Here is a 24,470-nt window from a genome sequence, read left to right as displayed (position 1 = left end):
TAAAATCACACATCAGCAGCATTTCTACCTTGGGGAAGGTGGCATTTTCAAAAGTGCTCATCACTGATCTTTTTCTCATTCTTCCTATACATTTGAACAGGAAAAAAAGGGGAAAAAAAAAAGACATCCAAATGTTTCTCATAACTGAAAAAATTAAAAAAAGAGAAAGAGGATACCCGAATTGGTGTTAATCCTATTGATGCTGCTCAAACAGGTAACCTTTTCAGGTCTCAAAGTTTCTTTCAGTGTAACAAATATTTGGGAAAGAAACCTTATCATTTCTACAGTTAACAGGGGGGCTTCACTAACTTAAACTGTTACAGCATTCTACCACTATTTCTCCAAAACAGCTCACAGTATCTCACAATAATGTGCCTGAGAGGCTCAACTTGTTTTAAGATTACATAGTAATTCTGTATTCAAAACAACTGCACTATTTGTAATGAATAGATTACTCTGTTTCTCTTCTGTATTTTATGAAGCCTTATGGCTTCCTCAAAATGTATTACACAAAGTAACTCATACAAGGATTGTTATGAAGTTCGATACCAGTATTTGTTATTCAAAATTCAGGCCACATTAGTGACTTCTGATTGAATTTACAGATTGTAAAACAATACTTCTTTCCTGTGACTGGACAAGAATGGCTAACTAATATCTTGTGCTCAGTCAAAGCATCATTAACCTAGCTAAAGTATTTTTCTAATTCTATTTAGTTAAAGTGATGGAAATCTTCATGGGGCTATGTTTAAGCTGACTTAAAATGGAACTGGCTTAATTTGGTTAGTTACTATGAATACAGATAAGGCCCGAGACCCGGTAATAGATGTTTGTGCCTGACTGCAATCCCATCATACCAAAGACTTCACAGAGTCGTTTGATTTCAACTGCAGGAGTAGGTGAAAGAAGATGATCGGGCCCCAGACCGCAATACTATGTTTTATACGTATATATAAGTATACATATGTATTTGGTTATGCAAATATATATTTCTGTGAATATCTCTTCTACTACCTTCCCTTGTCAGGTGAAAGCAAAGGTAGGAAATGGAAAATGCCTTCACTGAAGACAGTATAAATTTGACGGTTTTGGCATCGTTCAGATAATTTTCTTGCAAAGATCACTAAGTAATGTAATGGCCTACGCCACGTAATGGTGCATTCTTTACACATACAGCACTGTTTGTACAGCAGAGGTTATCAGCAGTCGGGTTGGGTGCCTACTATAGGAAGGTGTCTCCAGGAGGACAGGTGCAGCAGGGAGAATTAGCAGGGTCCTGACCTGTCTCTGGTGGAGGAACCGAGGATAGGTGAGAGCAGATGGAAATCTGTCCGCTACCTTTCCACGCCTCCTTCTCAAACTGACCCAACGGGGGGTCACCTTCCCCATCAGGGGCACAGCTGCTGCCCACAGGGCCCGATCCTCTCCCTTGTAAGCCCACTTAGCTCTTCGGGCAGATCCTGCAGTAGGGTGCGCTGGCCCGAGGGGTGACTGACAGACCGACGGTGCAGTCCTCCCTATCCACTTCGCCTCTGCCTAACAGAGCCTTCCTCAATAAACACCCCGCTGCGGCTTCCCCGTTTTCTCCCCAGCTTTCCCCTGCTGACGAAACAGACCCTGCAGCCCTCCCGGCCCCACTGTTCGCTCCCAGGCCACGCAGCGGGTGTCATCGCCTGCCTCCACTTCACCCCTCCGCCGGGAGAGGCCTTCTGTGCCAAGGCGTCCACCTGCATCAAACCCGGCCGGTCCCCACCGCGGGTAAGGTAAAAAAAAGAGAAAAAAAGTAAAAAATACCTGAAACTCAACAAAAGGCCCTATCTACGGGAACCGTCCTGCGAAGGCCGACGCCTCCCCGGGCACCTCGCAACGCGGCCAGGCTGCGGCCGGGGGCTCGCCGCGGGCACGGCCGCTGGTTTGGCGGGGCGCGGGTTCCCCACCAGACGCGAGGGGCCTCGCCTCGTCCCGTCGCCGCGGCCGGGAGCGGAGGCGGAGGGAGCGGGAGTTTGACGGCGGGGCCGCCCTCGCCGCCCGCTTCCCCTCCGCGGCGGGCGCGCTACCTGGCGCGCGCGCGGCGGCGGCCTCGGCCTTACCTGTGCGCGCCTCTTCCAATGGCAGCGCACCTGCCGGGCCCGCGCCGCCCAATCAGCGCGCGGCTCGCCCCTCTGCCCCGCTCCTTTAGTGAAAGAATCCCGGGCGCCGCTCGCGAAAGTTACCTGCGCGCGCCCGCCCCGGCCGCTCTCCGCGCCGGGCCCCGCCGCTGCCCGCAGGCGAGGGGGGAGGGGGCTCTACCTGCCCTGCCTCGGCGGCTGGCTGGCTGCGGAGCCGGGAGGGGGGCTGCGGGTGGGTATGGGGGCTGAGGGAAAGCAGAATTACCAGTAGCTCTGGTTCTGCCGTCCCGGGCGTTCACACGCGCGCACCTTCACCTGCACAGACCTGAAAGTCCAGTTCCGCCGGGCGGACGGAGGCACCGGGAAAAGGGGAGCGAGTTCATTGGATCAAACATGTCACAAGAGACGGACAAGTAAGTGATCGCAGGCACGCCGCTTGCTCCCGCCGCGCCGGTCCGGGCTGCTCCCCCTCGCCGCCCCGGCCGCCGGTCCCCCCCTCCGGACAGCGGCGCCGGGCCGGGCGGCAGGGCAGCGCCCGGGGACTCGCCGCCCCCCGCCTCGCCTTCCACCTGCTTGTGGGGATTCCGATATATATGTATATATATTTTAATTCCTCCTCGAGTTTAATTTTTTTTTTTTTTTTTTTTTACTTTTTTTTTCGCTTTTTTCCTCTTCTCACCTCGAGGGTCGCTGCGCGGGAGGGAGCTCTCCTCGCCCTCGAAGAGCGGAGCGGCCTCCGCCCGCCGAAGGCGCCGGACGAGAAGTGCGTTCTGGGGCTTTTGCGTTAGCGCAACAAAGGGCTTTCACCCCGCGCCGGGCACGGCCATCTTCCTCCCCTCGGCGGCAGGAAGGCCCCCGGCCCGGCTGCTTCCCAGCCGCCGCGTCTCCAGCCTCGGCGCCCTGACCTTGTTTTCCCGGCGGGCCCGCGGCCGCCCGGAGACCGGCGCCTTCGCCCGGGGTTAAAAAGTAACTTTTCCAGTAGCGGCGCCGGTGGAGGAGAAGGAAACCGGTCGGTCCCGGTCCCGCCGCGGCCCTTCTCCTGTCCGCCCGGGCGGGCACACGGCGGCCGGCCCGGGGCCTGGCGGCAGCGAGGCATGCGGAGCAGGCTGCCCCGCGGCGGGCGAGGCCGGGGGAAGAGCGGTGGTGAAGTGGGGTCCCCCCCGGTCCCTTCCAGCCGCGGGGCCGCCCCACCGGAGCCCGCAGTGGACGGAGCCGGCGGTGGGCTCGGCGGGCTCGGGGCCCGTCGCGGGGCGGGGAGAGGCGCCGGCAGCCGCCCTTGGGCGCGCAGGCCGCGGCTTGCTCCCAGCCCGCTTCCACCGCCCCTTCGTGCCGATCGGCCCCAAACCGGGGGTCGTTTCGATGGGCCCCGTTCCCCGCCCGCCCCGGCGCGTCGATGCTTGTGTTCCCGCGATGGCGGCGGGCGTGAGGGCCGCGGCCTGGCTGGGAGCTCGGCGGCGCCGAGGCAGCCGGGCGGGAAGAAGGCCATTTTACCCGCTCGGGTTGTTGGCGTGGCCGCAGGAGGCGGCTGGGGAGAGCAGCGGGACAGGGAAGATGGAGGGAGGCCGCCGAGGCCGAGCACTTCGGTCTCGCTGCGCCCCGGCCGTGAGGGTGCGAGCCCTCGCTGGGCTCCCCGGGGGCCTTGGTGGCCCGGGGGGGTGGAGAGGAGGAGCCTGCTGTTGGCGAGGTCGGGCCCGCGGAGGCTCGGTAACAGCCTGTCTGTCAAGGAGTGAAGGAAGGGGATTATCCGTTAGAAGCGAGCGGCAGGGTTGGTTGCCCCGATAGGGGAGAGGTGGGACGGTTCGAGAGAGAAAGGTTGGAAAAATAACTTCAGTCCTGGGCTTTTCAAACAGCCGCTGACAGTGGGATAGCACAAAGGTAGTTGCTGACCTGAAATGAAGCTGATAGTGGTAGGAGTTGGGAGCAGAGTGGGGTTTGGGAGCTCGTCTGAGCGGGGATGGGAACTAATGCCTTAGGTGGCCAGATAAGAGCAGTAAATGATTTAAGTGCAAGGAAGGGAATGAGGACAGAGCCCCCAGGGGTGCCGGTGAGGCGGGGAGGAGCAGCTGAAAGAGCAGTCATTGAGTTGGGAGGGGAGCCATATTAACTGCAAAAGACCCTAGAGCTGACAAGAATCGGTGACCTAGGGCATCCCAAAGCAACGGGCAGTTCCAGAGCTGCACGAAGGTGTAAGTTACTCGCTGGCTGAGCCTAGTTGTATGTAGTTTTAACAAGGGGTCAGAAACAAGGCTGCAGCAGATCAAGCACAGTTGACGGGAGTGGGAGGGGAATACGGGCCAGAGGTGGAAGAAGGAGGAACTTCGTACCGCAGGCAGCTTTGGAACAGAAAAACAGTACAGTGGAAACCTAACTCATGGAAGAAGCCAGGGCAAAAGTGGTTCTCTGGGTCTAGGATGCTGAGCTACAGGACTATCCTTCCTTCCCAACAGGAACAGTATGGCATAGGTGTAAGCTACTGAGACTGGAGCATTAATGCCCTTCATGCCCTGCTCTGTGTAGTGCTGCTGCTGTTAGCACTGTGAGGAACGTAAGAGCACTGCAGAGCACGTACCTTCAAGTAACAGCACTTTCCCCGTTGCAGGTACGCCTGTGATGTGTTTCTGGTTAAGGTGTTTAGAAAATTCATAGGTAAGAGTTTGAAAAGGAAATTAAAGAAATCCTCTGGGTGCTCTATACAGAAGTGTAACCTGAGAAGACAAATACATTTGTTTTCTGAAAAGATGATCACATGGAAGGAGATATTAGACTGATGGGGGGAGTCTGCATGGGAAGTTTTTTTGTTGGGTTTTTATTTGATTTTTTTTTTTTTAGGCTCTAATTATATCCAATTAAAAGCTAATCCAGAGAGTACAACGTTACTCTCCTCCACATGGCCTTTCTTTTACTTAAAAACAGATCTTCCCTACAGGCAGGGCTGGAGAGGGAAGCTCATTATTTTGAGGTCAGTTAATTTGTCAGTGTCATTGGACATGTTTTTGTGGGGTTTGTGCTAGTAAAGTGCCGGTGTAGAGGACTAAGCAGCTGAGGGGGTATAGAAGGCCTGGAAAAACACGTTCCTGCCTCATCCTTCAGTGGGTTTTTGTTGGGTTTTCTGGAGAGGTGGTACACCCTGCTGCACAGCAGCTCCGCAGGGCTGCCTGCAGTGTCCCTCTTCGGAGGGAGGAGCAGAGCCAGGGGTGCTGTGGTGCTACCTGCACCATCAGCTTTGAGGGAGAAAGGTGGACAGTCAGGTGAAAATGCTAAAGAACAAGTCGTTTGATTCTAATGCTAACTGAGGAGCTTGGAAGGGGAGATTACCCTTAAGATAGCGTGCCTATCTCTCCGTCTTTCCCTTTAATCTTTCTGCCTAAGCTGGGTCTTGCCTGCTTGCTTCCATGAACTCCTAGGTCAGAAGAGATAAGGCATGATTTCACATGCATTTTTCCGAGGTAATACCGACTTAAGCAGGCTGTGGCCACTTGTTCCTGCCTCCATTCCGCCCTCTCAGCTGTGTCAGGTAGAGCTGTTTGTGCATCTAGAGAACTGGCTGAGGAACAGCCTGATCTCCTCTTGGAGGCTATTTTTAACATCCATTTTTCATCGGTCTGGGTGCTTCATACACACAGGGGGTGCGATCAAATGGCAGGTGTTTAACGACAGAACTGCTCAAAGTAGAACCTCTGCAGAAGAAAATGTGTGTCCCTGCCTCTCTATGAATGATTTGGACGTCCATGCAGCTGCTTCTGTTACCGTCTGATTCCCAGAGCCATCACAAGGGGACCCTGGGGATTGAGCGGAGGTTGGGGGCCATCGAGTGGGGAGGAGGGAGCATCCCCTCTGCAGGATGTAAAGATGATTCCAGGGTTCCCTTCTGCATTTATAGGCTGAAGAGTTGTTCTTACTGTAGTATACAGAATAAAAGTTATCACCGCAGAACTCCAAATTGATGGCTGTAGTGCATTAGTGAAGCTAACTGGTGACCTCCATGCTTGTGAGACTTTACAGGGCTTTAGAGGTTGCCAGCAAATTGTACAGCTGCTTGGGATCTACCTGGTAAATGCCACAGCTGTGTCCCCACCACTCCTGGTGTTGTGTAAAGTCCTGAGTCCCACACAGGCTGGGGCTGCAGTTGCACACAGAGCAGGCATGGTAGCAGGCCTGAGCGTGCTGGTTGCTGTGGCTCTCTTGCTAGCTGGCCAGGCGCATGGCTGCGTGGTCAGGCTCCCAGCACTCCCAGTATGTGCAGGAGCTACTTGGGACACCCGGCAGATGGGGCTGGGGCATGCTCAGACTGACCACATTAAGGAGGACTTGGGGCAGCCTGGGTCTGCAGCTGGGCATGTGCTTGTTGGTAAATAACCCAGGGGAGGGTGAGCCTGGAGGTGGGAATGGGTTCAGACCTGCTCCCATGTGTCAGTGGAGGCATGTTCACATCCAGCTTGCTGCTTGGTAGTGTCTGCGGCAGAAGGAGATCTTGGACTCTTCACAGAGTAATTTTGCCCTGGTTTCCTATTTCTTCAGTGTGTAAATGTAGGTGCTGCCTTCGTAATATTTAACTTAAGCATCTAGTACCGTAACAACAAAGGGTATTTATGGTTTACAGTGTGATTCTGTGAATTGTTCTTAACTGTTTCTTTGAGGACCAAACATGTTTCCCATCAGCAGATGTTGAATGGCAATTAGATCACAGACTACTCAATTTTTATTTTTTTTTTTCCCCCCCCACTGCCAAGTGTCTGGATAGGACATCCATTGAGATGAATTTTCCAAAGTACTCATTCAGGAATGGACGGAGAAACAGGATTTAGAGGTGTTTAGTGTTTGCATTTTTCAAACATCAGGCATGCTGTCATGGATGTTCCCTAGAAAACCATCTCTGTGTAAGGAAGGTGGAAAATTGGTGTGCAGAACCTCATAGAACTTGGAACCATAAGCTTAACTGAGAGGAGTAAGGGTATCAGATGATTATGTCTTGCTGTTAACACTGCTGTCTCTCTGGTGCTGAAGTCTGAGACCAGACTGAAGATCAAAGCGGAACAAGAGGGAGGGGAATTTCCCAAGTCACTTGATTGTAATGATCGCATAACCTCTTCCCTGTGGAAGGTTCAGCAGGGACATCTGAAGGGGAAATGATATTACACCGGTTGATGTTTGTTGTCAAATATTTTCACAAATATTAATCTAGTGCAGACTGTCGATGGTTACTTTAAATATTTTTTTTCCCATGATTATGGAGCAGCCAGTTAAGCTGCCCTGTTTTTATACACACACACACACACACACACACACAAAATAACACTTTCAAATGCTGATCTAGGAATTCATCCTGGGATAAATCTTCATTAGCTTTTTAATCGGTGATTGGGACAGTAGTAGCTAATGAAAAGAAGTAATTATTTCAGACAGCCCAGTGTATTGAGACACTGTCCTATTCTTTGATAGTACTAGCTTCATAAAGAAGAGAACTGTTAATATGTTATGAAGTATTTAGCCAAGGAAACCATATTAAGTGCATGTGAACTGTGGAGAAGTCAAATATTGCAACATACCTGTAGCTGGAGAATGTCTCCAACCTTGAAGATTGTGTGTAATTTTCCTAATAGTGGGAGATAATGGCATCTTCCATGAGTCTATATTTTAGTTCTGTAAAGTATATGTTTGGTTTTGTGTGCTTTTTAAAAAATATTTGTGGGAAATCTTGACTGCTAGGATTGCTCAGCTGTTGAATTCATGTTTTCGTTCTGACTGTGTGAAAGATTTCATATTCTCAAAAACCAGCAATCAGTGATCAGTGCAGTAACTATTCCATTTCCATTAACTCTGTGGAAGCAATGAATGAACAAGGGCCACAGGGCCAAGGGTCAGGTTAAACTGCAGCAGGTTTGGGAAGCCTTGTCATGACCTGTTTTTAATTTTAAAGCTTACTACTGGCTGCTTTAAGTCGGCAAAAATAACCTATGCACACTGGAAGTATGCTTCTTAGCAAAATGGAGCATGGCCTGGTATGAAGCTGCTAAGTAATTGCTAATTCTGATCAACTCAGTTAGCTACTGCAGTCATACTCCAGAGTATCCTCATTTTTTGAGATGTCAGTTTTTTTTTACAAATATGCTGAAACCTGCATTTTTTTGAGATTTTCTGCTTGGTTTAAAAAAAAAGGCAACAGGCTACTTAGTGCACTAATAACAAAAGATTGTCTGGTAGAAATAATGTTTAATTAAAAGTGGAACAAACAAACCTCTGAAATCACAGGTCTAAAAAGTCTTTCTCAGGGTAATTGCCTACTTGGAACTAGTACTCACTAGACATTTACCGTACGTATTTAATCATTGTGTCAGATTTTTTTTTCGTATTTCCACTTTGACATACTTAATATTTTTTTTGTCAATGTTAATGAATCACCCATTTGTTTTAATCTTTTTAATCACTAGTGCATGCTCAAGTTACTTCGGTTCTGAGTAAAAACAAATAAAATGTCTAGTAGGCATCTAATTGTTGAAATAGTCTGTTTTGCCGTTCGCTGTTTCTGCTCTCAGCATATTATTTTACTTCCTCTCGGAATGTTTTGTAAAGGTAAAGTAATTTCTTTTAATCATTTAACATGTGTAATCTTGTTGAGATTTGTCTTGTGCTCAAAAAGAATAATTGTCCCAAAATTGCAAGAATCCCAAACCTGCGTTCATTAGTAGGTGAAATTACTCGGCCTCTTTAATGGGAGTTTTTTCCTTGCTATGGACTGCTGGCTGGGGCAGAGGGCACCTCATCTGCTGGTTTTCTGGTGGTCTAAATGCTTTGATTTTCCTTCACTCTCGAGTCATTTGTACGTTTGTATGCTCACTGGATTGGTTTAAGTGCAGTTTGGAGACCTGTTTATGTGTTTGGGAATGATGTGATTGTCGGCTGTGAAAGACAAAACACTAAGACACATGGGCCATAATTTTCCTGTTCCTTAAACATTTATGTTCCTTTGTAGTTTTAACGGAACACTATTATCTAATTGAAACAACAATGTTGCTGACTTCTTAATTATACTTTTGGCAATAAATCCTGAGGAGTGTAAACTTTTTTTAACTAAATAAATCAAAACTAGCAGTGAGTCACCCATGTTGTTTCCGTGGTTGTGGTGTTTTTTTTTTTTAACTTGATGTCTAGGCAAAGCAGTATGCTGAGGGTAGTAAATTTAGGCTAACGTTAGAATATTTAAAGCAAATATTTTCAAGCACTAGGGCTAGCTTTGGTTTGTATTTCTTTGTATAGTAAGCACAGACAGAAATTAATGATCTGGAATCTAAAGTTAATTACGTTGGATCTGTCCTTAGCTGCTTTTCAAATGGTCATAGTAGTTCAATTTGTACATGTTAATTCATATGTATGTACATTAGTTGTAAGACAAATTGTATGAACATCTGTTCTAAATCTGTTTTATAGTAGCTGTATAGCTGAACTGAGATTTGTGTAAGTGTAAAATAAACTTACAAAGGGCTTTGGAGCTTCTGAAATGCTCGTAAATGATCACGCTGCTCTCCTTAGCTATGTCAAAACTGGAGTGGGAGCTTCAGCTCTTTTTCCAGCTCTTGGATGCAGCTGGAGTGTACTCCTGTACCTTTTGCCACACCAAATGACATTCCCCATTCCTTGCTTTGCACTGGAGGAAAGACTAAGCAGGCCGGTATTCTTCCCATAGCACACAGAGTCGCAGCAGTCTTCAGCCTGATCTCTGGATGATTAAGGGATCAGAAACCCAGGATGCAACATGGAGTGCAGTCCGTGTCTGAGTGCAACACAGAAGTGGTCCCTTTGGCTAGCATCTTGTTCTACCATTTGTATTCCTCCCAAGGTTTACAGATTGGAGACAGTTGCGCTGTGTACCTTCTTACCTTCCAACTAAAACTGAGCTTAAGACATACATCCTATGGCCTTGATGCGCTGGGCTGGGAGCCAGCATGACATGAGTCTGTCTTGCCTTTTCCAGTTATTTGACTGGTGCTAAAATTTGTGTGCTTTATAACAGCTGTATGGACCAAAACCTCCTCTCTCCTCTCATGAGAGCTTGCAGAAGATGTGTGCAGATGTGCTTGGTCCCTTTGACTCACAGGTGTAAGAACAGGCAGGCTCAGGCCTGGGCTGAAACCTGGGGATGGGGACTCCTCCCATTCCGCTGCCCCTTGCGCATTGCTTGCTGTGTTCCCGCCTGGCACCTGGCCTTTGCAGGGAGGGGGAAGCCCTAATGCATTATCAGGGGGCAAAGAAGTCTGCAGGGATGTGTATGGAATGGCTCGATTCTTACAGTTTATTTTTTTAAATGTTGTTGAAAGAACAAATGCAATGTCCCAAAAGCAATTAAAACAAGCAAACAAAAACAAACAGGTAATGCCTGGGCTGCCTGCCCACCTTTGGCGCTCTTAACAGCCTGCTTTGGATTTCAGGGCTGAATTTCCTGGACAAGACAAAAGTTGGGGGACAGGCAGGCAGAGACCTTCTCCACTAGCACCAACTGGATCAGGATGTAATGCTGAGCCTGGATGGAGGAGAGTAGGATGCCACTGTGCTCGATGCAGCATGGCATCAATGGCAATGTGTGAACTCCACAAATTCAACAGAGAGCTCTTGAGCATCAAAATTAGCTGAGAGAGACTGGCAGGCGGGAGGTCTTGTTGCCGACTGAAAAGCAAGCTCTGATCACAAAGCTGTGATCTGATCACCGTGGTTCATGAATGTGTTAATGGGCGTTTATGATTGTGTAAGCTAATTCACAGATTGTGTCAAGTTGGGTGAGAATTTGCCTGTAGTAGGATTTTATAGCCCTAAGTGCTGGCTGTTGAAAGTTCATTATCTCTAATCTGAAGAAGAGCTTGAAAGGCCAGCCCTTTCCATTCAGCTAATTTATTGACATTAAGTACAATGTACCTCTCCACCTTAGGTTGTTATACAGCAGTAACTGAAACGAAATGAAGTCAGCCCAGTTTTGGACATCTCTGTTCATACGCTACACTTGTATATGGATTTATAAAATTCCATAATCTTCATTTTGTGCAAGTTAAAAAATATCAGTTTACTAGTTGCAGAAGTCACCATAACTGGTATAAATCTGGAAAATTTATGTATAACTTTTCTTATGAGGAAAGCAGAGCAATCATGTAAGATGGTACAAACAAGAAAATCTCTCCTAAACAGTTGGGGCAAGGGGGGAAGATTTTGCTAAATAAAGGCCGTCTGAAGTTTAGCCTTAACATAAACACTCAAATGTCAGGACAGTCTAGCTCCTAAGCATCCTCACACCTGTATATTAAAATACATAACCACCTACTACCGTTTAACATGAAACAACTGAAACGTTTTGCATTCTTTGGGACCTCAACTGATAGCTCGAAAGGGAACATGTACTTTTTGGACAGAAAGTATCCTCAATCGTTAAGCTGTATGGCCACGGTAAAAGGAGGGTGTGCTTTCAGCTGGGGCAGGACGGGGCTGCTGCTCCGCTCCTCGGCAGGCTCTTCTGGAAAATGGCCCTGGGGCTGCGGCGGGTATTTGCTGGTGTTGCTGGCCAGGTTGGATGGGAGTCTTCCACCTGCAGTCCTGGCCCCTCTTCCTTTCTTGAGTGAGTGGTTCTCTGTGAATGTGGTCACTGATGGGTTTGCGGCTTTTGATTAGATTCATAGATGTGTTGCTAATTGTGGGCTCCAGCTGAGGCTTTTCTCACAGGTGGGGGGCATTCAGAGCAGCTCTCCCCGGTGGGAGCTCTTTTGAGTTCCTTGTAGGTGTTACCCTTCGTCTTCTCTGTGGTCTGGGTGCCATTGGAGTCACTCTCCTGCAAGCAGCAGCCTGCTGCTGCACAGCTGGAACAGCTGGGGATGACCTGGCATGGACCAGTGCCTGATGGGGCCTGGGAGCTTACTTGTGCAGAGCCTCACTCAGGAGGTTGGGTTTTCTTGGCATGTATTAAGATACAAAGTATTTCTCCTCTCTGGGTATGGGGGACTTTGCTACCCCTCTGTCACATTTGGTTGAAATTGTGCAAGAGGTTCAGCAGTCGTGGAAGAGGAAAGGGCACGCGTGTGCACACACAAGTCTCATTTTTTAAGAGAACCCTCCCTCCCATCCAAACGACCTTAATTAGTAGAGAAGTTTTCTTAAAGTGAGCGCAGTTGTTTTGGCTGACTGCTTTGGATATAATCTTTGAAATGATTGACTATGTTAAATCATGATAATTGGGTCTGACCATTAACCTCCCACAGAGCTGATTACAGGGATGGGGGTGATGAGGAAGTTTTTTCTTAGTGCTATTGTTTCAGTCTGTTTGCAGTGTAAACACAATGAGTGTGTCGGTTGATTATGCTGCAGACCATCTCTCAAGCCAGAGGAGATGGGTATTTAGTTTTTAAACTTGAAAACCTGGGTTTTAGAGAAAACATGCTTTGGGGAGATGCTAGGGAGGCTGCGGGTCTGTGCGCCTGCTCCTTTCCAGCCATCCCAACTGTTTACTTACTGAGTGGCTCTTCCTAGACCATTTATCCCCTTTACTTTAGCTTCTCCCCGACGTGACTGTATAGAACACCTCTGAGGGACAGCACTCTCTTCATTGCTTTAAGATTGTCTTGACTAAGTTAGAGCAGCAGAGACTGACTCATCCCCTCCAGCATTTCTGCAGACGAGCACAGCCCGGCTCTTAAAAGGTGTGTTTTTAGAGGGCATATCATAGTCTGCCTGTAGTGCTCATAAATCAGTTATGATGATCGCATGGCTCTGAGCGCTCTGAGTAACAAAAGGCAGTTATTGATTGTAAGGGAAGATTGCTACAGGAAGGAGAGTGAGCGGTATTTTGTGCGTTGCAATGGGCAGCTGCCCATGCGGTGAAACAGCCCGGCTTTAGCTGAAGGGTAGCTTTGTTGAGGAAAGGAGAATCCTTGCCTGGAATAATTGCGTCTGAGCCAGGGAGAATTGGCTACTCCAGAGTGGAAACAGCTACCCCCAGCTACCTCTGGCACAGACAGCGGGGCTGTTGCAAATCTGATTTGAGTCACTAACAATAAGGTATTGAAAAGGCGAGCGGACCTAGCAGTTCTCTGTCTTTCTGTGGGTTCCTAATTTGTGCTTCAGCTTTGGTTGCTGAAGCAAACCAGTGAAAACACAAATGAGTATGTGGAAAAAAGAAGGAGAAAAATCTTTAGAAGAGACAGCAAAAGGCAAGGCAGAAAGAAAGGCCCTTGGAAAAGAAAGGAAGCTTCTAAAAATCCAGGTAGTTTAGATGAAAGGAAAATGCAATCTAAACTGTAATTGTTGGGTTGGCTGTATTTTGTGATACGAGGCTACCAAAATGCCCTCTTCCCCCACAGAGCTCATAAAAGTGTGCTCTGTGTACCAGGTGGACTGTTTTGTTTTTCATTAAATAAAGAAACTTGTAAACAGTGCTCTGTACCGTAGAGATGATAATCTCCGCCACCCCCCTCCTCTTCCTTAAACACCAGAGCACGCTCTTGGCAGGTTGTGCCAAGCAGCGGTGGGGCCCTGGGTGAAGCCTGAGCTTGCCGGTCACTGTGGCTTTGGGAGCCAGGCGAGACACGCTCCGGCGTCTGAGAGCGTTTGCTGCCTGGGTGTGGTTGTGCTTTTATCAAATCCTATTTCTGAAATCAAATAGAAGGCTCAGTTACACAGTGTTTGAATGCCACTCTCTGTGCAGCAGCGCCAGTTGGTTGGGTTCGGTCTGTGGAGCCGGCACTGCTGCAGGTAGGGGAGAGCAAAAAGGAGACTGAATAATGAACAGTTTTTATGTAGGAGACGGGAAGAAAGGTTTTATGAAGGTGACTGGGACTAACTGCTAGTCTCGTCAGCCAAGTTGGTATATTCAGTTATTCCGCCATCTTTGCAGCTTTCAGATCGGTAAGGTGTAATGTGTTAAAAGTTTCATTGTGATCCTTGTAACTTGAGCCACAGTTCTTGACAGTGTTCTTGCAACGCACAATAAGCAGCACCCCCCTCAGTCCACAATTTCCCTGCCTAATCTGTTTGCCTACTATCTTGTGTAATAGGAATGCTACTTTTTTTTTTTCCCAACTCTTTTATCCTGGAGTTTATTGAACATTTTACAAAAGGGCGTACTATTGGCTTCATTTATGTTTCTGTTATACTGGAAATTTCAGCGATAGCTGTGGTGAAGCAGTCTCTCCCGTGATATACGCAGACACTGGTCAGCTTGTACCACTTTCAGGGTAGGGGAAACTGCTCTGCTGCAAATCCCACTAATGGCCTTGTGTATTGCCGTGGGTCTGTAACTAGAGGTGATGAGTGATAAAGTGGAAATTGAGACCAAATATGTTGACTACTTCTGCTCCATCCGCTGGACCCATTGCTCATGTCCTGTTACAGAAAACCTCTCTAAAATTATGGACAAACTGCTTTCCAAAAGCAGAGAATAGCTAAATCATAAGGTGTACGCAGTATTAAATACTGAACTGTACTCTGTTTATGTAAACACTTGATTAGTATTACATATTTTTTCTTGTTTTCATTCATGTCATCTTATTATTTTAACTTATTTCAGTTAAATGCATTTTTCCCTAATCAAGTGTACATCTAGCAAAAATACTGCGGCAACATGTCCTTATATTGTTATGTCCTTTTTTCTGAATAGTTTTAAAATATTTTGATGGCTCTACCTGTATATTTGTAAAAATACATTTGAAATAGTATCACAAGATCTGCACACGTTTGATATTTTTGTTAAGTACTGAAGATACCTAATACTGAGAAGTATTTATGTCAGCGAGTTTATTACAGAGATGCTTTCTTTGATGTAATCATATCACTTTCATTGAGCTATGTGATGTTCGTTAACATGCCTTGTGACTAAAGTAATCCCTTCTGGATCACCATTTTATTCTTCCTGTCTATGCAGTAACAAGCGACTTGTGGCCTTAGTGCCAAATGACACTTCATTCAACACCAGACGAGCCTACACCAGTGAAGATGAAGCCTGGAAGTCGTATTTGGAGAATCCCCTAACAGCAGCTACCAAGGCTATGATGAGCATAAATGGTGATGAGGACAGTGCTGCTGCTCTTGGCCTATTGTATGACTATTATAAAGTAGGTAACTCCGTTGTTATTCCTCCCTGCTGCACTAGCAGGGGACGGTTCTAAGAGGCATCAAAAGAGCCAGTTTTCCAAGACAGAAGTCACTGCATCTTGTTTTCTCTTTGATACTTGTATCAAGCACCCTGTCCGTTTTAGGAAGCCTTTCTGAGACTGTTTTGATGTGTTTAGTTCCAGAGAGAAAAAGAAAAATCAGAAATCCCATATTAAATTTGCAACCATGTTGTCTTTTCGGGATAGTGGTGTTCCTCTTTCCTCGCAAGAGCGCTGGATGAATTAACCCCCTTTTTATTTGTTCTCAAATACTTGCGGTGTTCTTTAAAAAGTGGCGAAGGGAAGGCCTTGTCCATCTGTAGATTTGTCTGCTTTTCTGGTTCATTCCACACATGCTTTAGTTTGCTCTTTAACTGGAGTATCTCTCATCTGACAGTTTCCCATGTTATTTTTATTTGTATAATGATTGCAGCAGGCTGTGTACAAACATACAGTGAGGTCTAGCCCTTGCACTGGAAGTTTGCAGTCTGAATAGAAAGGTAGAGGACAGAAATGGAGCTGGACACAGAGATCTAAGTCAATATATGGGGGAAGCCCACACAGTTCCAGTTTATGTCAGGTTCTAAGCCCAGGGCTTTACATACCATTTTGATACCACTTTCCTTTTTTGTAGATTTCATAGTGTTGAAGCAGAGCTATGTTTGAGATTGCTGAAATCAGAGGGGAGTCCTACAGGGTGCATCTATACGTAATGCAGAAATTTCACTCTGAAACCCAGGCTGACCCCTTTGTACTCTGCAAATGGAATTGGTGTTGCCTACCAAGCACTAAAGTATAAAATTGTTCATTTCAGTTAAACTATCTCAGTATTCCTGAAGCCACCTATGGCTGCATTGGACAGATGATCTTCTGTGAATGCCAGCAGAACAACGCCAGCTCCCCTTGTAACTGATGAAGAAGCAGCAGGAATGGAAATTAAAAACCTTTGCTTTTAGTATTTATTAGTATAAATGGTTTAGAGAAAGGGGTGCCCTTTTTAGTCTCTGCTATGATTATTAAATGAGTGTTCAGGAGAAGGGGTTGTAGGCAAGATGCCATATACCAACCTTATGGTTAAATATTGTTTTAATTTCTTTACCGATTGTATTTCAAGATATGTTCCTTGCTTTTGTGTGTTGTTGTCAGCAGAGAAAAGCTTTTCCCAATGAGAAAGAAGAAAGGTCCTTTTTTCTACTTCAGAGTTACCACAGTGCCAGGGTCTATGAAGTTAATGCGGATTCCTAAAATTCAGGATGTGTATGAGCATCTGGAGCGTTGGCTTCTGTCTTAGTAATACCTTTGTATGTAGCAATTCATTAATCTGCTGGACTTTTTAAATAAAAACAGGGAACAGCCCTTTTCCTTCTCAAAACTATGTTCCAAGAGACATATCTGTTCCTTGTTCCAGGCAGTTGCAAAAGACTCGAGGTTCAGGTGGAATAAGCTGTGTTAATCTCAAAGCCATTTACAGCATTCAGACATAACTATTTCTGTCTTAAACTGGGAGAAAAGGACAAGTCTTGTTGATGCTCTCAAACAGGAACTTAAAACCTAACTTAAACCTCTGTGCTGTAATGTGGAAGTGTAGAGGAGGACTTCCAGTGCACCAGACTCTCGAATTGCCCTTATTTATCATCTGTGTCAGTTGTTCTGACATGCTGGGTAATTTTTTTGAAGTCCTTTTTCAAGTCAGTAGGAATTATTTGAACTTAACTGGGTTGTGTTCCCCCCCCCCTTTTTTTTCTTGTAGTGATATTTACCTAAACACAGACCCTGCTTCAGGGATAAATATATGATCTTAACAGGGGAATCGACGTGTGCTAGTTGTGGTTTGGATCCCACTTCTGAAATACGTGAAAGAGGTTTTTTAACCAGCAGGACACTTAACAGGGAGAGAAGATGTCCCTAAGAGAAGCAAAGGCTCTGGCTAGTACTCTCTGACTCTGCCGTTGTCTTTCAGATATAGCTGATGTTAACCTTGGCTACTGTAGTGCACTGTAGTATTGTTTTTCCTCTAAATTCAGATATTTTCCTGATTTTTCTTTATTTAAAGATAAAACGCACAGCTTTAGCCCATTCTCATGTCTATTCGTGCTCTTTAATCCTGATTTAACTGCTCTGATGGAGTGGATATACCTTCTTTTGTAAAAGGTAGAAGTTTTAGCTCCCAAATTGCTGGCTCAGCAAGAAGAAGAAAGTATGGTCATGGCAGCAACTTTGCCCTTGGTGATTTCATATCTGTGCTGGTGTCAGGAAACCGGTATTTGGGAAGAAAAATCTTTTAAATCACTTGATGTCAATTCTGAGTCTGTTGAGGGGCCAGATGTGACTACAATTTTACTTCTCATGGCTGTTGATGAAGCAGAAGTCAGTGTTCTCTGCTGACATGCCAGCATGCCCTGACCTGTCTCTGTGTTAGGAAAAGATCCACAAACTTTCCCGATTCATGAGTGCTGCTCCCTCCAGATTGCTCTGTAACAGGAGGACTTAGCTGGCGCTTGTGGTTTAATTGAAAACCCTTTTTCCTCTGAGTTAAAAGGTTCTCCATGCAAAGCTCATCAAAGCATCATGTCTTCCTTCTCATCGTTTACTGTTGTGTGAAAAGTGTGTGTGTGTTTGGGAATATAAACTTTGATTTTGGGATAGCTTGACGTAGCTTGATATTCCAAAGATAAGGACATACAGAAGAGTGCTTTGCTCCAGACTTACGTGCCCAAGAACTAGAAAGAAAATAATCTCTACATTTTTCCCCTCTGGTAATTCTCGTTCTGTTTACAATCAGCCTCCCAAAGAAAAACAGCTCCTGGCATCTGTGAACTAGACAACAAAGATACAGTTACATTTTTCTAGTTGTTGCAGTAGAGCAGTCTGAAGCTGCAAATACCTGACAGTTGCATTTACCTGACCCCATGCCTGGTGTTGTTCTCAGGTTCCCAGAGATAAAAGGCTGTTGTCTGTTAACAAAGTGAGTGATAATCAAGAAGACCAAGATAAAAGGTACAGTATTATTCAAAATCATATACCCAGCTACTAACAGTGTTGATCAGTTGTGAACTGAAGGAACGATGATAGCCTGAGGGTTTATGGTTTTCTTCCAAAAGATAAAAGAATGAAGGCTGTTTTGGGAAGCAAACTTTACTCCTTTTTACTTTTAGTTTATTGGAAAATTGAACAGTATTATTAAACATGCAATATGCAAAGTAGCAGAAGGTTTTGTGACTGTGTTTTGTTGTTTTGCTGCTGCTGAGATTAGTAAAATCAGATTATATTGACAGTTGGCTATTGGCTGCTTTTCTTTCAATTTTCTTCTTCTAGACCAAAAAGTTAGTAGTTGGGCCTCAGTAACCTGATTTTTATAGTTTTATTTAACATAACTTAGGGTCTGCCCAGAAGCAAATAAAGTAACTCTCTCTTAATTGTTCACTCAAAATGTTTTTCTCACTTCTCTCAGATTTCAGCCTTCCTCTGTAGGCTAAAAGTGACTTGAAGAGTCAGAGGAAGCTGACTCCTGCCTTTATTAAGACTTGTGGATAAGAAAAAGTGTGTATTTATGTAGAAAGAACTAAGTTTTCACATACAGGAAGGTATCTTCCTGTAAAATTATAGTGGAGAGCAGCTATACAGGATTTATTTCAATGTAGCTAGTTCGGGACAGCCTTAGATGGTCTCCACTAGCAGTATAAGGTGAAAGTTTAAATCATAGTAGTACAAGTTCACTGTTTCAAAACAGAATATGATACTTTTTTGAGGGACAGTTTAACTTCTGAGAACACCACAGAAATTCCTAAGTTGAGTGTGATTGACAAAACTGGCCTTTGGTGGAAAGCCAAGAGAGGAACTGTAATGTCAGAACGTATCTCCTGGATTGAAAACAAAGCAGTGTGTTACACCTACTAAAAGTTTTACGAGTTAACAATTTTATGTCAGTTCAACTACTATCAGCAATCAGATTGCTTTCAACAGCAACCGTGGGTAGATGTGGGAATGCTGCTGGAGGTTACCTTGCAGCCGCTATAGTTACTGATCTACTCTGATACAATGGGATTCTTGGGCTTGCTCTTTCAGAAGAGCATTGGTACCAGAGTTACACAAGCAGCAGTGGCCTGTCAACAGCCTGAAAGGGCATGCATCAGTGTATGACTTTTGTTGTTGATATTCTGCCTATTTCACATGCAAATTATCTACTTTGAGTAACCCATACCTCGCCTTACTCTTTATAATTGTTTTGTACCTGAAGGCTGTTGCACTGGTGGATTGATTTTTGCATCCAAATTATAAGCAAGGCAAAAGCAACCCCGGATACCCAGAATTTGTTGTAAGAAGTCATACCAATTATAGGTCATATGTATTGTCTTTCTCTAGCTCTGGACCTCCCTGCTTGCCTTAAGATGTCTTTTGCTTAGTATTTGTTAATGTACTACTTCTTATGGCTCTGATAGAGCTGAAAGATCTCCTTCCCTGCCATCTAAGAACATTAAGCTATTTAAGGAGGAGACTTACTTTGTCAGGACAATTCTTAACATTTTTGGTTTTGTCTCACAGAAATTGTGTTAATACCACAGAAGCTCAGACTAATTTAAGCGGGGGAGAGAACCGCGTGCAAGTCCTGAAGACGGTGCCGGTTAACCTTTCCTTGAACCAAGATCCTTTGGAGTCGTCCAAAAGGGAATACAACACAAACGTGTCTGGGAGCTCAACGCCCATCACGGGGACTGGAGTGACTGTGGTTAAAGCAGAGGAGTTCACCCCTGTTTTTATGACGCCACAAGCACACTATGCAAGAGGAGAAAATGAGGAGCACCGAGGGGTTATCTTTGAACCATATGAAGTGTCCAACATTGCTCCTCACACGAATTATCTCAAAGATGACCAGCGCAGTACTCCTGACAGTACGTACAGTGACACCTTCAAAGACGGAGGAACAGAAGTAAGTTTTTCACCTCAAATTAGCATCTAAGAACTCAATAAAAAGCTGTAAACAAGGAGATTTGGGCTTGTAAACAAGATAAGGAGATCTGGGCTGTTCACAAGAACCACTAGAAGAACAGTGATGCTTCTTTCAACAAATTAATCTCTGCTGCTTGCCCTGTTCCTGTCAGTCTGTCCGCTGATTAGAGGGGAGCATCATGAGGTGTTTCAGAGCAGTTTTAAAGTTGTTTGTTGGAAACTGACAATAACAGATACTGATCTTTTGTCTTCTGGGATATTGTGTCAAGTAGACTATAGTTGCCATTCTAAGAGAAGATCTGTTACCTGTTAACAATATCTGCCTTCAGGCCTGGTCGTAACAGTAAGAAATAGCAGCCACTTTGTAACTGGAAAGTTCTTAATGTTCTCCTGAAAGTGCAAAATGAACAGTGTCAGCCTCTGCTGCTAGATATACCCAAGTGATTTATTCAGCAGCTGTCTGCTGCACTAAGCTGTGCTCTGCAACATGGGCAAGTGAGGAAAAACTAGTGGAATTTGGTGACTAGAGGGGAATGGAGAAGTTAACAGGCAGGGAAAGACTTGGGTGTATGTGTATGTAGGGGAATAAGGAGGAGAAGGGAGACAGGGAGCTGCCTTGTAACTATTTTACGCTGTTATGCTGAGGCAAAGTAATTATAGAGTCAGCTCTCATACAGTGAGTACCCTCTGGCTGCTTTTGCCTGCTGCAGAATAATGCAAACAAGCCAGAAATGTAGAAAGGTAAAAAATATTTAAGACTGACACTACCTCTGCAAATAATTAGAGATATTAGGTGGTAAAACTCTCCTCGGATTTTCTCCTCCAACTCTATGAGATTGTAAATGTAACAAAAGTAGAAGGCAAGCTACATTAAGGCTGAGTTGTTCTGACTGAATATATTAGAAATTTACTGTGTGTATGTGTATTATAGAAAAGTAATTGTCCTTACACAAGCATCATAGATCAGAGGCGAAATCCATTTTCAGATATAGAACACATTTAGGTCAACTAAATGAATAATTAATGAAGAAATCTAGCTTGATATTGAAAAATCAGTAAGATCAAACCTTGGATTAGAAACACTGCTCTGCATTAACAAACCACATCATTTCAGCTGTTTTTCATTGTAAGTGGTAAATGGCTCTTTATGCGAGTCCAGTGGTAGTGTACTCATGGCTTTCCCTGGGGTGCTGTAGCTGAGTGATTCCATTACGCTGGTTTGTTCTGGGATGTGCTGATGAGAGCTATGCCAACAACCTGCCTCTGCTGTGCAGAGTGCCATCAAATGTGCACAGTCGTTTAACTTCGAGGTAAAAAGTGAATTTGGGCCTTCTGGCCCCAAACACCTGCATGCTTATGGCACAGGAGCAGCAAGAGCTTTCCCGCCCTGCTGCAGCCTTACTCAACCCTTAGCCTGTACCTTCGTTTTTTCTCAACTACCCAAATCCTGGGATGCGCTTCACCCTGCAGCGCTCCGACGGCTTCTCCAGCCATGTGCTGTTATGTGGGGACCGCTGTAGGAGGCAGGTGTAGGGACAGCGTGAGGTAAAATGTCAGTATATTCCAAAGGAGAAACTTGTGCTAAATAGCATTTAAAGTAGAAATACAGTTGTTCTTACTAGTTTTCCTACTCGGTGAGAATGGCTGGGTTTGGCTGCAGTAGATTTGCTCTGATATCTGCTCAATTGTTAGACACATTGTGAATACATACTTAGAAATTTTTTCAAAACATTTGAGTGACTTAGTTCTGTTATACTGAAGGAGTGGTGAGTTTTTGTAGATCCCTGTGGTAGTGGACACTTCAGTCAATCATTTGCTATGTTCTTCAGATACAATTTTAACCATTATGTAAATATACCTTTCTCATCTTTTTCATATTCTTATTTAGTTGTGATTAATTTGTTAGTCCTTTTAGTATAGACAAAGTTTTCGGGGATAGGTAAGTAAATTGAATGTTTTTGACAATGTCAGCCTCTAGCCTTCATATAAAAAATGATTAGCATGTTAATGTGGGAACATCTTTATTGTAATACCCCTCAGATGTTAGATTTCTTAGAGTATTTATCTATCCTACTCCTCATGGATGCTTGACTTTTGATCTTCAGGAAATGTTCCTAACCAGTACATATGTTTGCTCTTAACTAGTATCTGCCTGGATATTTGTTGTGGCACAGTTGTGCGTAAGGTAAAATTACAATTTCAAAAATTGCCTGACTTGACACTTCTGGAAACAAAGCAACCTTTAATTGCGTACTGGTGATCACAAAAGAAATCCTGGAGTAGTGATCCATCAGTGAATCAGAGAGACATCTGCAAAAACATGTTTCAGGCAAAAGGCAAGCCAAGAAGCAGCAGCAAGGCTTACACAGTAGAATATGAACGGGCTCGTTTGCTTGGGAAGACAGAGTACAAATCCTTGCTTAGTCTGTGCAAAAAGATTTCAGTTTATCAGAATTCCACCTCTTGATATAATTTTTTTTAGTAAATGTCTCTTCATTTTTTTTTTTTTTTTTAAAGAGTGACTGTAGGTCTCCTTTCATCTGGTAAAGCCTGTGTTTTGCTCAAACAGAATCTTACACTGAAGGTAAAATATTTCCTTAGCCTGCGTTGCCACTCCTATTCAAAGCAGACGGTGTAGCAAACTGAATTTTTGTCAGCATTTCATTGTAGGCCTTAAGGTTAGCTAACCACGCATATATTTTTAAATAAAGCAAAACAAAACAAAAAGTGAAGTCTCTAGGAAAACTATTATTTCATTTCAAAATCTACTTGTCTTTGAGATGGGGTACATTTTTGCAGGCTTCTTTTCGTAAAAGTTAACATGTAGGCAAGGAGTTTAATAAGGCAGAAGATGGTTTTTCAGCTGCATTCCTGCAGCAGTTAGGTTATGAAAAACTCTAAAAGCTTAACATAAATGAATTATCTCTGTCAATTCTAGTGGAGGATTGTAGGATCCACTCCAGTTTTTAGGGATTCTGAGTTTTAAATGGTTGATGGTTTCTTCTGAGGGGTTCTTAAATAAATACAATTCTACTTTTGTTGGCATTTGCATTTTGATTGTATCAAACTAGATTTAATTGTTGTTTTTATTTTTCAGAAGTATCGCAGTGTGTCAGTGGGGGCTGAAGAATATATTTACGAACAAACAAGGTATGGCGTAAGCTTTGAAATGTGTTGACTGGCATCACATAGGAATGTATCGAGGAGAGGCTGCCTGCGTCCACTTCCCACCTTTGCTTTCATCACCCTGGGGCATCTGCAGGGCTCCCTTGACACTGCCCAGCATCACTCTCCCCTTCTCCTGTGCATGTTACCTTTCATATCTGACCAGTTTATATCTTCATTTGTTATCTTCCATCAGCATTGTTTCAAGTCAAACTCTTCTGAAACCCCCTGGAAATAGGTGAGATTAAAACTGTTAAGAGAGGTCCCCCAGGTAACAGGGCACAGCTTTGACAGCCAGGTCATGGAAGATCTTCCCCACCTTTCCGGATGGTAGGATGCACAAGTCAGATGTCCAGGATGGTTGAAATGGCTCCACCAACCTCATGGAATTCGCATCTTTGATTTTACCATTTGTTTTTTCTAGCTACTCCTAATAGGTTTTCTGGGAAACCCTCTGTCTTTTTACACTGCTTGTTGTGGTGCTTCATGTTTACCTATAAAAGAACATAAATGAACTACCTATTACAAACCATGTAAAATATCCTAAGAATTCAGAAAAGATTTTTGAAAAGTTCCAAAAATTGAGGCTTGAAAGGAATGGCACCTTCCCTAAGCACAGAAAAATGTGCATGTAGAATAGGCAAACACTGCAGAGTGACTAATTACTAAAGACTGTGGTCAGTACAGTTTATAAGCTGATGCTTCGTTTCATGCTTGTGAATAGTTCTGTTTATATCTGAGAGATTACTCTCACTTTAGAAACAGGAACATGCCTACATATTTTTCCTGGAGTAGGCATATGACTGCTTCTGTAGTGGAGGTTTGTTACAGCTTGGTCTTTTTTGTGAGGAATATTAAAACAATCACTGACTGCAGTGAGCTCAGAACTGAGTCATTATATAGGCAGTACATATGAAACAGATATTTAGCAAAGACTGCTCACTTACTACACTGGGTATTTGTAAAATAGAATCCTGAAGCATTAGTATGGTTAATAATTCTCAGACGTTAAGTCTTTCATGCTGTGGCCCAGGTCCACATTAGAATGAGACCTCTAAATGTGCGTTAGGAAAAACGAAACATGTCTTTCCTGGAAGTTACGTGGAAGTGATAGGTGCTCAGAAATGAAAAC

At 44.7% G+C, this 24,470-nt stretch overlaps 1 protein-coding gene across 1 annotated transcript in view; it reads left to right on the top strand.

Annotated features, from left to right (window-relative positions):
• Window positions 1-2,384: 2,384 nt before the first annotated feature.
• Window positions 2,385-24,470, top strand: part of GRHL2 (grainyhead like transcription factor 2) — a 65,108-nt gene continuing 43,022 nt past the window's right edge. The window contains exons 1-5 of the mRNA XM_075415225.1: window positions 2,385-2,521; window positions 14,998-15,187; window positions 18,156-18,223; window positions 19,769-20,153; window positions 23,271-23,323. Coding sequence (XP_075271340.1) covers window positions 2,502-2,521; window positions 14,998-15,187; window positions 18,156-18,223; window positions 19,769-20,153; window positions 23,271-23,323 — 716 coding nt within the window. The 5' untranslated portion in view covers window positions 2,385-2,501. The remainder of the gene's footprint in view (window positions 2,522-14,997; window positions 15,188-18,155; window positions 18,224-19,768; window positions 20,154-23,270; window positions 23,324-24,470) is intronic.

The sequence above is a fragment of the Opisthocomus hoazin genome, chromosome 3 (assembly GCF_030867145.1).
Source record: "Opisthocomus hoazin isolate bOpiHoa1 chromosome 3, bOpiHoa1.hap1, whole genome shotgun sequence".
In the NCBI taxonomy this organism is placed as follows: Eukaryota; Metazoa; Chordata; class Aves; order Opisthocomiformes; family Opisthocomidae; genus Opisthocomus; species Opisthocomus hoazin.
This window is presented reverse-complemented; position numbering and strand designations above follow the sequence as displayed.